The following is a 12,688-nucleotide window of genomic DNA, read 5'->3' as shown; positions in this document are numbered from 1 at the left end:
GAATAGATTCATCATCCTTCATTCTAAAAAGCTCATACTCAGTGGTGAGCATGTCAATCTTTGACTGCTTTACTTGAGTGGTTCTTTCATATGCTGTTTGTAAAGCTTCCCATATCTCCTTGGCGGATTGACAGGCTGAGATCTTGTTGTATTCATCAGGTCCTATGCCACACACCAAAATCTTCTTGGCGCGAAAGGTTTTCTCCACTGCTTTCCTGTCTGCGTCGTTGTATTATTTCCTATTTTTTGGCATTGTTACAGCAGGGTCTCCGACCTTCTTTGTTAGGACATATGGACCATCACAAATAACATCCCACAACTCGGAATCTTCTGCCATTATAAAGTCATGCATTCTAGTTTTCCACCAGCCATAGTATTGGCCGTTGAATCTCGGGGGTCTATAGGTTGATTGTCCTTCCTCGAAGTTTGGTGGAGCAGCCATGATGAGGATCCTTTCTAGGTGTTAATCTTTAAGAAAGAACCTGCTCTAATACCAATTGATAGAATGTATGAGTCCACCAAACTGTATAGAGACCCGGTCCTATACCAGTTCCCACAGAAATAGCTAATGAACCAGTAAGTAAATGACACAAGAGATTTTTACGTGGAAAAATCCCTACTCAAGGGGATAAAAAACTACGACCTACACTGGTAGGATTTCAACTTCACTACTGAGCAATCTTTAGATTATAACCTATTGCAACCTAGGAATTAAACTCTTAATCCCTCACTAACTTACACTACACCTATTACAAGCCACTTTGCAATACACCTATTACAAAGACTTCAACTCATGACTAACTCTCGTTATGACACAAACACTAAGGGTTTATGGTTTTTCAAGGTTCCTAATTAAAGCTTCTAAATAAGCAAAGTAGGAATTACAATGAAGAACAAATACAAAGTTACAACTCAACTAAGGACATACAAAAGACTTGTTGTAGGAACTGGTCCGTAGTAGTGTTATACTTTGTTCTTGATGCACTTGTGACTTCAATACTTGATTGTCAGATCTGGAGTACTTGAATCAATTCATAAAGTGTTCAAGTGATGTTTTGTTGTAATGCTTCTTGTTAATATCCTTTGGATGACATCACTTGGATGATGTAAACACTTGGTTGGTAAAAAGCCCCTTCCCAATGGGAAGTGACTGCTGCACTGTTTCTGCACTGTAGCATGTACAGTGCAGGCAGTCACTTTCCAACTGTAGAGTTGACTTTATACTGTTGTCAGGGAAGCTCCAAGGGATCAGGTGTCTGAGTAGGTTCCTTTCTATCTAAAGTCATACAACACACATTAGCTTGAGTCCGTTGATAGAGATATATACCAAGTGTACATGAGGTCCTTTATCTGGTTCTTAACAATAAGTTTGTTAGATCATCAAAACATAATTCTAAGATACTTTAAATCCATCAATATCAATATGTACAATGTCAAAAAAAAAACGAGTCTGGATGACCCCAGCCTCATACAACTTTAACAACTCAATATCAGTAGTAAAGACCAAGGCCAAAAATTCATTTCTGCTATTTTCTTCACTAACTTGCTCTATCTTGATCCCCTGCTGACAACCTCTTGCACAATCTGTCTAACTAACATTTTCGGTGTCTTCTGTATACTCTCATGTTTCGTTCCTTCCATATGTGATAAACAACACATGACAATGTCAACCTGTATAGTTGTGCACATACACTGTTTCCTTTTGCATTGTCTTTTCCCATCAATATCTTTCTTTGTCACTCCATCATAGGCCTTGCCATGCCTTGCCAGGTGAGTAACTTACTTCATATGCTTTCAGCTACTCCACACCTAAACATCAAGTGATCTATATTTTCAGCTGCGTCATTACACATAGGACAGTTTAATATATATATGTTATCCCCCACGCATGGAGCCTGTCCCTTGTAAGAAGCCTATTTTTTATAGCCATATTCAACACAAAAATCTATTTTGGAGCCCCTAAGTTGTTGCACGTCAATTTCTTTCAAGTTACTTTTTGAAACTCTCCGCATTATATAGCTTCTTAACAGAGAAATAATTCCAAGAGGCCATTTCTTGCATATTGATTCCTGCTGCTTCTATATATCCCTTGTCTTTAATGATCTTCTGGACCATCCAAGATGTAGTATTTGGAGTATTTTTCCATACTGCTTATTTCTTCCCATAATACAGGTGAACCCACTGGACCCACAACTTGTCTTTTTTCTTACAAAGATTCCATAGCATTTTACAAATTGCAGCCCTATTCCAAGTATATACATCAAGTACATTGTTTCCACCAGCAGTTTTTGGGGAGCATACTTTCTCCCATGATAGTAAAGCTTTTTTTGATGCTTCTACTCCCGTTGTCCATAAAAAGGTTCTACAGACAGTTTCTATCTTTTTTACCAGCTTCTTAGGCATTACAAATATCTACGACCAATAAATTTAGATGGAGAACAACACTATTTTGATCAACTGAAGTCTTCGTGCATAGGATAAGTACTTTGAGGTCCAGAAAGTGATCATTCCTATTAGTTTCTCCAATAGTGGTTGGCACTATGTTAGAGAGATCCTCTTGGTGCTAAGTGAAACACCCAAATATTTGAAAGGCAATTCTCCTCTACTAAAACTAACTGCTTGCATTATATCATGTTGTATGTCCTGTGGTAAATCCCCAAAGTATATAGAACTTTTTGCCATATTTGCTTTTAGCCCAGATGTTTTAGAAAATTCCATGAAGTAGATGTATACCATTTGGACAGACAAAGTATCTCCCCTGCAGAATAACAATAAGTCATCAGCAAACCCCAACTGTATAATGTTTAGCTTATCACATCTGGGATGAAAGTTGAAGTCAGGATCATTCTTCAAGGTCTTGAGCAACCTAGTAAGATATTCCATACCAAGGACAAATATGTATGGAGATAATGGATCACCTTGTCTTAAGCCTTTCTTAGCTTTAAATGGTTCCACAAGTTTCCTATTTATAAGAATTGAGTAGGACACTGTGCAAATACAAGTCATTATCCATCTAATAAACCTTCTGGTATATTCATACTCGCCAGGACTTGCTCTAAAAAAAACCATTCGATGAAATCATAAGCTTTCTGTAAGTCCAATTTAATTATGCATCTAGGTGAGATACCTTTCCTCCCGTACCCTTTCACCAGCTCATGAATTAGGATTATATTATCTGTGATAACTCTCCCTGGCACAAAGCCTGACTATATTTTATGTACTAAATAATCCATCAGGCCTTGTAGTCCGTTAGTCAAAATCTTGGAGATTATTTTATACAACATTGTGTAACAGAAAATAGGCCTCAACTCTTTAATAGTTGAAGGATGATGTATCTTTAATATCAAGGTAGCAATAGTTATATTGATAGGCAGGGATATTTCAGCTGTATTGAAGAACTGAAGCACTGCCTTGGTGATCTCCTGACTTGTGATGCCCCGTGATTTCTTAAAGAACATTGAGTTGAAACCATCACACCCTGGAGCCTTTAGATCATCAATCCCTTTGAGTGCATTGTGAACCTCTTCTACAGTGATAGGCTTAATTAGTTTCAATTGCTGGCTCTTATCTAGCACATTTCCTTCTTTTATAATGTCTGGTTGTATAGGTGGTATAGCATCAGTAGAGGATCCCAGTAACTCTTTATAGAATCCCACCATTTCCTCTTCTATTGCTTTCATTGATTGTACTACCTCTCCTGTATTGGTCACTAGACTTCTGATTTTGTTTTGGCTTATTCTATTCTTCATACTGCAAAGAATAAAGCAGAGTTAGAATCTCCCAATTTCAGCCATTGGTTTCTAGATTTCTGCTTATATATGCTCTCCTCTATTTTAACCCATTTCTCTAGCTGTTTCTTCAGTTCTTTCTCCTCATCAAAGCTCTGTAGAGGTGAGTTGGTAGTTCTCATATGTTCTTGCATCTCATTTAATTTTTTTCTAGCAGTCCTAACCTTTATATCTACTGCTTTAAATTCAGTTGTACTCGGCCTTTTTAGTTTCTTCTTAACTTCCTTCAGCTTTCTCTAGATTCTAGACATATGTTCCACTTGATGAGATTTGTTCCAAGCTCATGAAACTATTGGTAGGAAGTCCTTATGCTCTGCCAAATATTTGAAGAATCTAAAAGGCTTTGAGGCCTTTGGCTCATCCCCAAACTTGACACACAATGGAGAGTGATTTGGAAGAAAAGGATCCGTAGTCACAACATCCAGTTGGGGCATGTTAGTTACCCATTCTGCATTCACTATCGCTCTGTCTATTCTACTAAACACATTCGAGTTAGTCCATATGAAGTTTCTTCCCACTGTTCTCATTTCAGACATCCTGGCAACTATCAAGAATTCATTAAAGTCTTTAATTTCATTTTTCTGAACTGGACTACCATTGATTCTATCATCCACTGATAGTATATCATTATAGTCATCCATACACAACTAAGGCTTTAGTTGATGTTGACTCCAGCTTAGCAAATCCACCCATAAATTTTTCCTTGTCTCTACTGTATGCAGGCCATATATAGTTGTGATATGAGTGCCTCCCCATGAATCTACTGAGGTTTATGCCCAAGCATAGTAAATTTGACTTCATTGGGATCCCAAACAATCCATATCCTGCCTTTACCACCAACATCATAGTTTGCACACCATTCACACTTATAAGCTATTTTTTGTATAATTTTGTGAGAATACTTCTCTTGTACTCTATGTTCTATTATAGCGATTATACCAATATTATGTTCCCTAATATATATTTGTATCTTCTTCTGCTTATAGGCTTTATTTAAGCCTCTAACATTCAACTAACCAACTTCACTAGAATAGTTTTTCTGGCAAACCATCTTCCAGGACTCCCCCATGGCTACATTGTCCTCCTTCCATCCTACTAGTCATATTGTTTATCTGGTTAGGATGTATCTCATTGAGTACATTAAAGCCATTACCCATTGCTACTACTCTTTCTGTAGTTTCTTGGGCATTTTTTAGTAGCAGACTTTTCTCTAACTGCATGCCATCCTTCATTCTTCTCAGCTGGTAACTTTTGCACAGGATTTTGTACTTGCCTAGTATGACTTGTCTCTGGCTCTATATCCCTCATATTTACTTGTTCATCTTCCTTTGTGGATCCTTGGTTTCCCTGTTCCCTTGGCTTCCATTCCTGTTTCTGCTTCTGTGGCTTAATCATTTATTGTTGTGGTGGCTTGGCTTGACAAATGTGGCCCAATTGTAAATAGGTGCTACAGTACACAGGCTTCCAATCATAGGTAATTGCTTGCTCGAACTGTCCATTTAGGTCTTTAACTATTATTTTTGTAGGCAATGGCCTAGTGATGTCCATTTCCACGAGAATTCTGGCATAAGAGATCCTCTTTACTTTAGTTGTACACTCATTAACATAGATTGGATTCCCTAGCCCACTTCCTATACGACTTACTGAATCCATTCCCTAGCAATTCAGTGGCAAGTTAGGAAGTTTAACCCATAGGGGAAGTATTTTCAATACCTCTTCTTTGAAATCAAAATCAGGGGTCCAAACCTTGGTAATTACCGATTTACTATTGATTGTGCAAGGGCCTGAGTATAGCACTTCATTACTCTCTTCTACACTTCTGAATTTCACCACAAAGAAACCATCATTATGGTAATACACTTTCGGCTTAGCGACAAAGTTCCATTGCGAGGCAATGAATCGCTCTATAGCTCCAATACTCGGTGTATCTCCAACCGCATACAAAATAACTGCCATCTTCCACTTCTCAGTTTTCTTTTCAATTTCAGCTTGTTGTAATTCAACAATTTTCTCACCATTTTGAATCATTGGCGCAACATAGGTAAGCCACATCTCCTAGCAGCAAGCGTATTTCTAGCGATCAAATTCGCCCGGGATTTGCCTTCATTAGCATTTATTCCACCAGTAGTTTTGGGTTCCTAAACCCTAAGCCTCCAGTCTCTATATTGACTTCCTTCCCTGTCTTCACACACTGCATATCATCCTTAGAGCTCTTATTCAATTGCAATTGCGCTCCTATCACCTCATTTGTCGTTTTCCTGCCCGCAGTTCCTTCAATTATAATCAATTACCTCCCTATGTTAGTATCATCAGTATTTTCTCCTTCAGCCTTTTTGTTCCCCAAATTGTTCAAATTCAGTACCTCAGCCTATTGAAATTCAGCTTGTTTGGTCGTGTACTGTGAATTCAAATTCCTACTTATACCTGGTGTCGTCGTCCTTCGAATCTCCATTGATTTTGGGGGTATTCGCCCCTTTTTCACGAATTAGGTTTCCTTGAACTGGTGTCGATTTGCCTGATTCCCCATTCAGACTCGCCGATGCAATGAATTCTGCTAACTGACCCTTCGTATTGCTTTTCTTAGGTCTTCCCATCCTTCCCATTGCCGGAGGCGTAGGTTAGTAGAGCACATTAAAGTACGCCGAGAGCACGTAGAAAGAGAAAAAAATTTAACTATATTATTGGACTTGTTTATCGTTTTTAATTTTGACAAAAGTCGCTTATCAGGACTAGTAGTAGCCCAAATTTATGTATAATCAATGAGTACATCACTCAACTAAGTAACTAACCCCTCAAAATTTGTAATGATTAAACAAGTTTGACATTTACAAGTGACACTCATACATTCAGAGAGTTCGAACTTGTTTGTAAAATAGTTTTCGCTTCTTTCCTTTTTATAAATTATAACACAGTACTTAAAATTGGATATTTTGTAAATTTTGTAAGTTGAAACAACAACTACTAGTATTTAATTTAATTTCTCATAGAGAAGTGTTTCTCATTAAAAAGGAAAAAAATAACGAATAAGCAAACATATCTTCCTGGAAATTATAAGCGACTTTTGACCACAAAATCATAAACGCAAAAATGTATTGACATTAATCCGTTACAAAATAATTACAGGCCGACTATCCAAAACCGGCCATCCTTGTTCATAATGGTTGACAAATTCTTCTTCATGCCACTAGGTCAAGAGTTCGAGCTTGGTACCGTGTCAAACAAAAAAGACTATCCGAATCATTTTTCAAATTATTGTAACTAACTATGTCTTAGAAGTTAGTGACTTAAGATACCAAATTGAAGTTGAAATTATAGGAAATTTGTTTACTTTCAACCCCGAACAGGAAAAAGAAAAGGAGAAAGACTTCTAGGAAATGTGTTCAGAAGTTATTGACGTGGAGATTCATGGATCCTTCTAGGGATGTCAAATGGGCGGGTTGGGCAGATTTTGGACGGGTAGATGAGCTAAAATTTAGGTCATAGCCCAAACCGCCCAACTCTTATCAAGCTTTACTTAATATGTGACATTTTCTTTTGAATTGTATAATTATTAATAAAAAATTTTTCCTTCTATTATGGTCATATATAGGATATCATACAAAAAAGATTATTTTAAAGATATTTTGGCAAAGTTATTCATGAATCAATTTGGACTAAAAATCAGTCCAACTTTAAGAGAGGAGGAGTCAAGATGGTCTGAGTTCAATAAAGGGATTTTTTTCATTTCTATAAAATATTTCAAACCTTATTATAAAAAATGTCCATGTTTATGAATTTACCCAACCTAAACACAATTTATCTACAAAATCTATACATTTGTTTAATGTTGCAATCATCGTTTAGAGATTTTACTGATGCAATCCTCGCACCATTTATGAAGGCAACATATTCGTAGAATTCTTCTATTACGCAGATTTTTAGTGGTTATCATCGCATCCTTCTATTCTCTATTTTTTTCTGGTTTCCTCTGGTATTCCATAAACAATGGTTTTGAACAATTCAATTGTAAACAATTAGCTACAATCGAATTGAATTTCACGATATAATGTCAAAATTAGCGATTATGCTTCAATTTAATGGGCGGTGGGATAGCGTTGGGAGACACTAAGATTTTGATGTTGACGGAATTGAAGTTACTGAGGATTCAAATTATAGTCAATTGAATTCCGCAATTGCAGAGTATCTAATGATCGATACCTCCGCAAAAATCATTGAAATCAAATACACTGTCAATGAACATTATCCTCCAATAAAAATTTGGAGCGATATGGGAGTGTGAGTGCATATGGAGACAAAAAAGGAAAACAAAAATTTAGGAATATATCCGTTGTGTATAACTGTGCATGATTTCGATTTGGAAAGCAGTATGTCGAATGCGAGCATAATTGCAGGTTTGCTATGTTTTTTCAGTGCTGATGTTTTTCAATTTCAAGTGTTTTATAATTTTTCTACATATTATCTACAATTTTACTACATAATAAATGTAGTTCAATTGTTATGTCTCTACAAGAATTATTTCAAATACTGAACACATGAATATACAAAGGTCTGAATTGCTATACTTTTAATTGAGTGCAAGTTCTTCTGATTATCGTAATACTAACATGGTACAATTGTCAAGCAATTATAACATAATTGGAGAAGTATCAGGAACAATGAAGTTGATTGATATACAAACATCTCCGGCAATTGTGGAATATGAAAGTATCATCATAACAGAACATACGCCAAATATAATTGAAGTTGACCAAATTTACCAAGACAAGCAAACAATTGTCAGTGTAATGAAGCACTATTCTGTCATGAATAAGTTTCAATTTAGGGTGAAAAGGTCTAGTGCAAGAAGCTATTCACATTTTATTTGTCAATTTCATATTGTGGATAAGTTGTAGTTTTTTTTGTATATAAATTGTTTAAAATAAGTTTTTGTGCATAAACAACCTCGTATTTTGTAGCTTCAATTTTCATAACATTTTTTGAATTATTTTTATTATGTAGCTATTGCCTCGTATGTGTTGGTGACAATTGTACGTGGCACTTCAAGTCCACCCGCATAAATGAATCAGCATTATTCAAGGTTCGAAAATTCAATAGCTTGAACACATGCTCTTTGATGGACAACACATACATACAATGCAAACCAACTGCCATGGTAGTTGGCAGCATGGTGATGCCAAAATATGCAGATTCTAGGACAATATACATACCAAAAGACATACAAATTGACATGTTGTCTGATCATGGTATGAACTTAATATACATGCAATCTTGGAGAGCAAAGGAAAAGGCTTTGAAATTTTTGAGAGGTCATCGTGCTGATTCCTACAGCCGATTGCCGAGTTATTTATATATTCTGGAGAAGACTTATCCGGAGTCGGTAGTGAAATTGTAGAAGACTGAAGATGATTGTTTCTTGTATGCATTTGTTGCACTTAATACGTCTATCAAGGGTTGGGAGCATTGTAGGCCAGTTGTAGTAGTTGATGGCACCTTCTTGAAGTCGGCATATAGGGGAATCATGCTAACAGCTAGCACAATGGATATAACAGGCAATGTAGATAAGTCATAAAAATATTGTTATAAAGTTATTTTTGAGACTGTATTTTTTATATTCTTAAGTTTTATTAAATAAATTAAATTTCTTTTTGCCACCTGTGTGATAGGTAGCATATTACCACTAGCATACACCGTTGTTGATTCAGAAAAGGACGCATCATGGAGGTGGTGTTTTGAGCAATTCAAACATGCATATGGAGAAAAATCAAATATGTGTGTTGTTTCGAACCAGAATGAGAGTATCTTGAAGGAAACATTTACTATTTATATCGGCATTCCACATTATGCTTGCATGTGGCATATTTGGATAAATGTAAAGTCAAAGTTCAAGAAGGGTCATCTAAAGTTAAGTGAATTGTGCTTTGCCACGATACGATCATACACGCTTGATGAATTTAATGAAAGAATGTCAAAGATTGAAGAGATCGACACACGTGTTAAAGCATACCTATACGATATTGGCTATCACAGATGGTCTCGGGTACATGCTATAGTGAACGGAACATGGACGATAACATCAAACATTGCAGAGTCATTGAATGCGGTAACCAAAGATGCAAGAGAGTTGCCCGTAGTAGAACTATTAAAGTACATGAGGACTCTTCTTGAACGTTGGACTAATGAAAAATTATTGAATGCAAAGGGTACATTCACATACCTTGGGAAAAAATACAACAAAGAGTTGGAGGACAACGGGACATTATCACAGAAGACGAGATTAACCTATAGCCAATAACATCATATCATTGATTCCATCAAACTAAATATATATTGTTAATTGTAGAAAAGTTATTGTATTATTGTAGTTATTTTGTTTTGTATTTGTTGCTGACAACTTGTTGTGCGTTTGTAATGAAATTGTAGGTGAGGGCTTCAACAAATTACATCCATACTATGGTAGATGGTGTGAAGCGCTTCATTGTTTGCCTTCAAAACAAGAAATGTAGTTGTGGACAATTCCAACTTGATGAACCTCCTTGTGCACATGCTTTGGCGGCTTTGAGGTACAGGAACGAGTCTTATGAAAACTATTGTTATCCTTATTATACTAGGGAGAGCCTTCTGCAGACTTATGAAATACCAGTAGACCCGTTACCTGACGAAAGCAAATGGAATGTGCCACAACATATAGTTGAAGAAGTTGTAAAGCCACCTACCGGAAAAAAGCAACCGGGGCGACCTCAAAAACAAAGATACAAATCATATGATAAAGTAAATGCAAAAAAGTATAAGATTTCATGTGGCAACTGTTGATGATAATCTATCCGTTAAGACATGAAGTTGTATTTGTTCTATTCTAGAGAATTATAGTTATGGTGTAAATGTGTTGCTAATTTGAATAAACATTGTCTCATAGAATGAATACTTGCTAAACAGATTTTAACTCTTAATGCAATTGGTTTGCAATTGTTTTGTTCAAATACTGGATTTATTTATTACTTTTAGTCTTTCATAACAACACAGCTAAATTGAATAAATTATATATTTTTGTATATTAGTTGTAGAAATAATTGTAGTTATGCTGTAAACAAATTATATAGTACAAAAATCGAAATCAAGTACTAACAACTTTTAACCAAAAAAACCCACAGATGTTGTAATTCTGTGTATTAGAATTTTGGACAAAATAACAACACAAAAGGAAAAACAACTGTAACACAAATCTGCTACAAATAAATTACAGTTGACTCCTTCCTAATAAATAATTTGCCTACAACTTTACTACAATCCAGCTACATCTAAATACTTTAGCTATAATTTTTCTACTGAAAAGGGCAACTAATTCTTCTTTTTCCGGATCTGTGTTCTCTCGTTCACAGTCGATGCCCTGTTTCTTCTTGCTAATCTTCGAGTCACCTCACTTTCACTAATTTCACCAAGCTCTTGCTTTTTCATAGCATAATCCCAAAGGAGCGCTCCATAGCGTCGATGGTGTTGATCAATATCATAAAGGTCTTCCTTTGAAATCGATAGCTCTCCAATGCTGACATATTCTGCAAATGCTGCCACGTATACACCACAGTCACTGCAAAAAATAATAGGGGAAATCTTTTAGCATTCAATGTAAAATATAATTATTAAATAGATAGAAGGAAAGCAACACATACAGTGATCCTTCTTTTTGCTGGGGTATCTCACCGACCAACCATTGAATGTCAAGAGGGTCAGTAACACCTTTTTCAATGTATGCCTTTGTGTTCTTGTAGTTGATGTCTGGACGCTTGCCATAGAAGTCGGTGCATGACAAGTAGAAGGGGGTCATAATAACAAACTTGTTGACAACAGATTCAACAAGTTTGTGATTTCGTAAAGAGGCCATAGAATCATAAATATACAGAACCCTATCGGTGATGTCAAACACATCCAACAACCAATAAAATTTCTTCACAATGTTTATTGGCATAATCACAAAATTAACTTTGTCCCATGCAACATTTACAAGTAATCGGTACCCCAATATGTATTCTGCCATGTCATCCTGGGGTTTGACAACAACAAGCTTCTTATCGGCAGGGGAATTAATATACCTCTCATAAATTTGCTCAATTCTAATCTTGAACATACAGTTAGTGGTTGTAAATCGTATTTTGTTTGCAGGACCATACTTTTCTCTCTTCCTCAAATAGTATAAAATAACATCAATGTGTTGCAAAAAAATGGATTTGATTATTTATCAATGTTTCATACAATTTAACTACAATTTTAAAATAAAAAATCTACATATTTATAAAATAACAGAATACTACAACTAATCATTAAATTATGCCAAGGTATGTGTGTAACGTGTTGTTGAGTACTTGCCTGAGCTGTGCCAAAGTATAAAACCAGTTCATTTTATCAACTTTCTCCACTCCAAGATCAAACCACGGGTTGAATTGGTTATCTTTTAAAGGATGCTTGATGTTGAAAATTGTAGGAGGTCCAACAGAAGTGTAATGACCCAACTTGTCATTTTGAACATATACGCTCCTTTCAACAATTCGAAGTCTTGAGCAGCTTCGTAATGTTTATTATGACTTGAGTGAATTGTCGAGTTTGGTTTTCGGATGATTCGGAATTAAATTGAAATAACAATCCTTGTCTAGAAACTTAAATGAAAAGAGTTGACCGATTTAGGAGTATGTATGGATATTCATTTTGAAGTCTTTAGTTTAATTTGACTTGAAATAACGAAAATAGAAAATCTAAAGTTTGAAAGTTTGACCGGGATGTTGACGTTTTAATGGGGTCGGAATCATAATCTGGAAATTGAAATATCTTTGTTATGTCATTTATGACTTGTGTGCAAAATTGAAAGTCAATCGGACTTGATTTGATAAGTTTCGGCATCGAATGTAGAAGTT

The 12,688-nt window shown here is 35.8% G+C and overlaps 1 protein-coding gene across 1 annotated transcript; it reads left to right on the top strand.

Moving 5' to 3' along the window:
* The first annotated feature begins 8,392 nt into the window (after positions 1 to 8,392).
* On the top strand, positions 8,393 to 10,598 carry LOC107824382 (uncharacterized). The gene is made up of 4 exons (XM_016651125.2): positions 8,393 to 8,569; positions 9,238 to 9,337; positions 9,452 to 9,888; positions 10,209 to 10,598. The coding sequence occupies exons 1-4, from the start codon at positions 8,393 to 8,395 to the stop codon at positions 10,596 to 10,598; spliced, it is 1,104 nt and encodes a 367-aa protein (XP_016506611.2).
* Positions 10,599 to 12,688: the final 2,090 nt, after the last annotated feature.

The sequence above is a fragment of the Nicotiana tabacum genome, chromosome 12 (genome assembly GCF_000715075.1).
Source record: "Nicotiana tabacum cultivar K326 chromosome 12, ASM71507v2, whole genome shotgun sequence".
Taxonomy (NCBI): Eukaryota; Viridiplantae; Streptophyta; class Magnoliopsida; order Solanales; family Solanaceae; genus Nicotiana; species Nicotiana tabacum.
The sequence above is the reverse complement of the archived record's forward strand: the minus strand, read 5'-3'. Positions and strand labels throughout refer to the sequence as shown.

What these genes read in the sequence shown, in the direction of transcription:
- LOC107824382 (XM_016651125.2), top strand. Translation starts at nt 8,393, where the DNA reads ATGGTACAATTGTCAAGCAATTATAACATAATTGGAGAAGTATCAGGA. An exon ending in ACAAGCAAACAATTGTCAGT is followed by an intron (nt 8,570 to 9,237) that starts GTAATGAAGCAC and finishes ACGTCTATCAAG; the next exon opens with GGTTGGGAGCATTGTAGGCC. An exon ending in TTGCAGAGTCATTGAATGCG is followed by an intron (nt 9,889 to 10,208) that starts GTAACCAAAGAT and finishes ATGAAATTGTAG; the next exon opens with GTGAGGGCTTCAACAAATTA.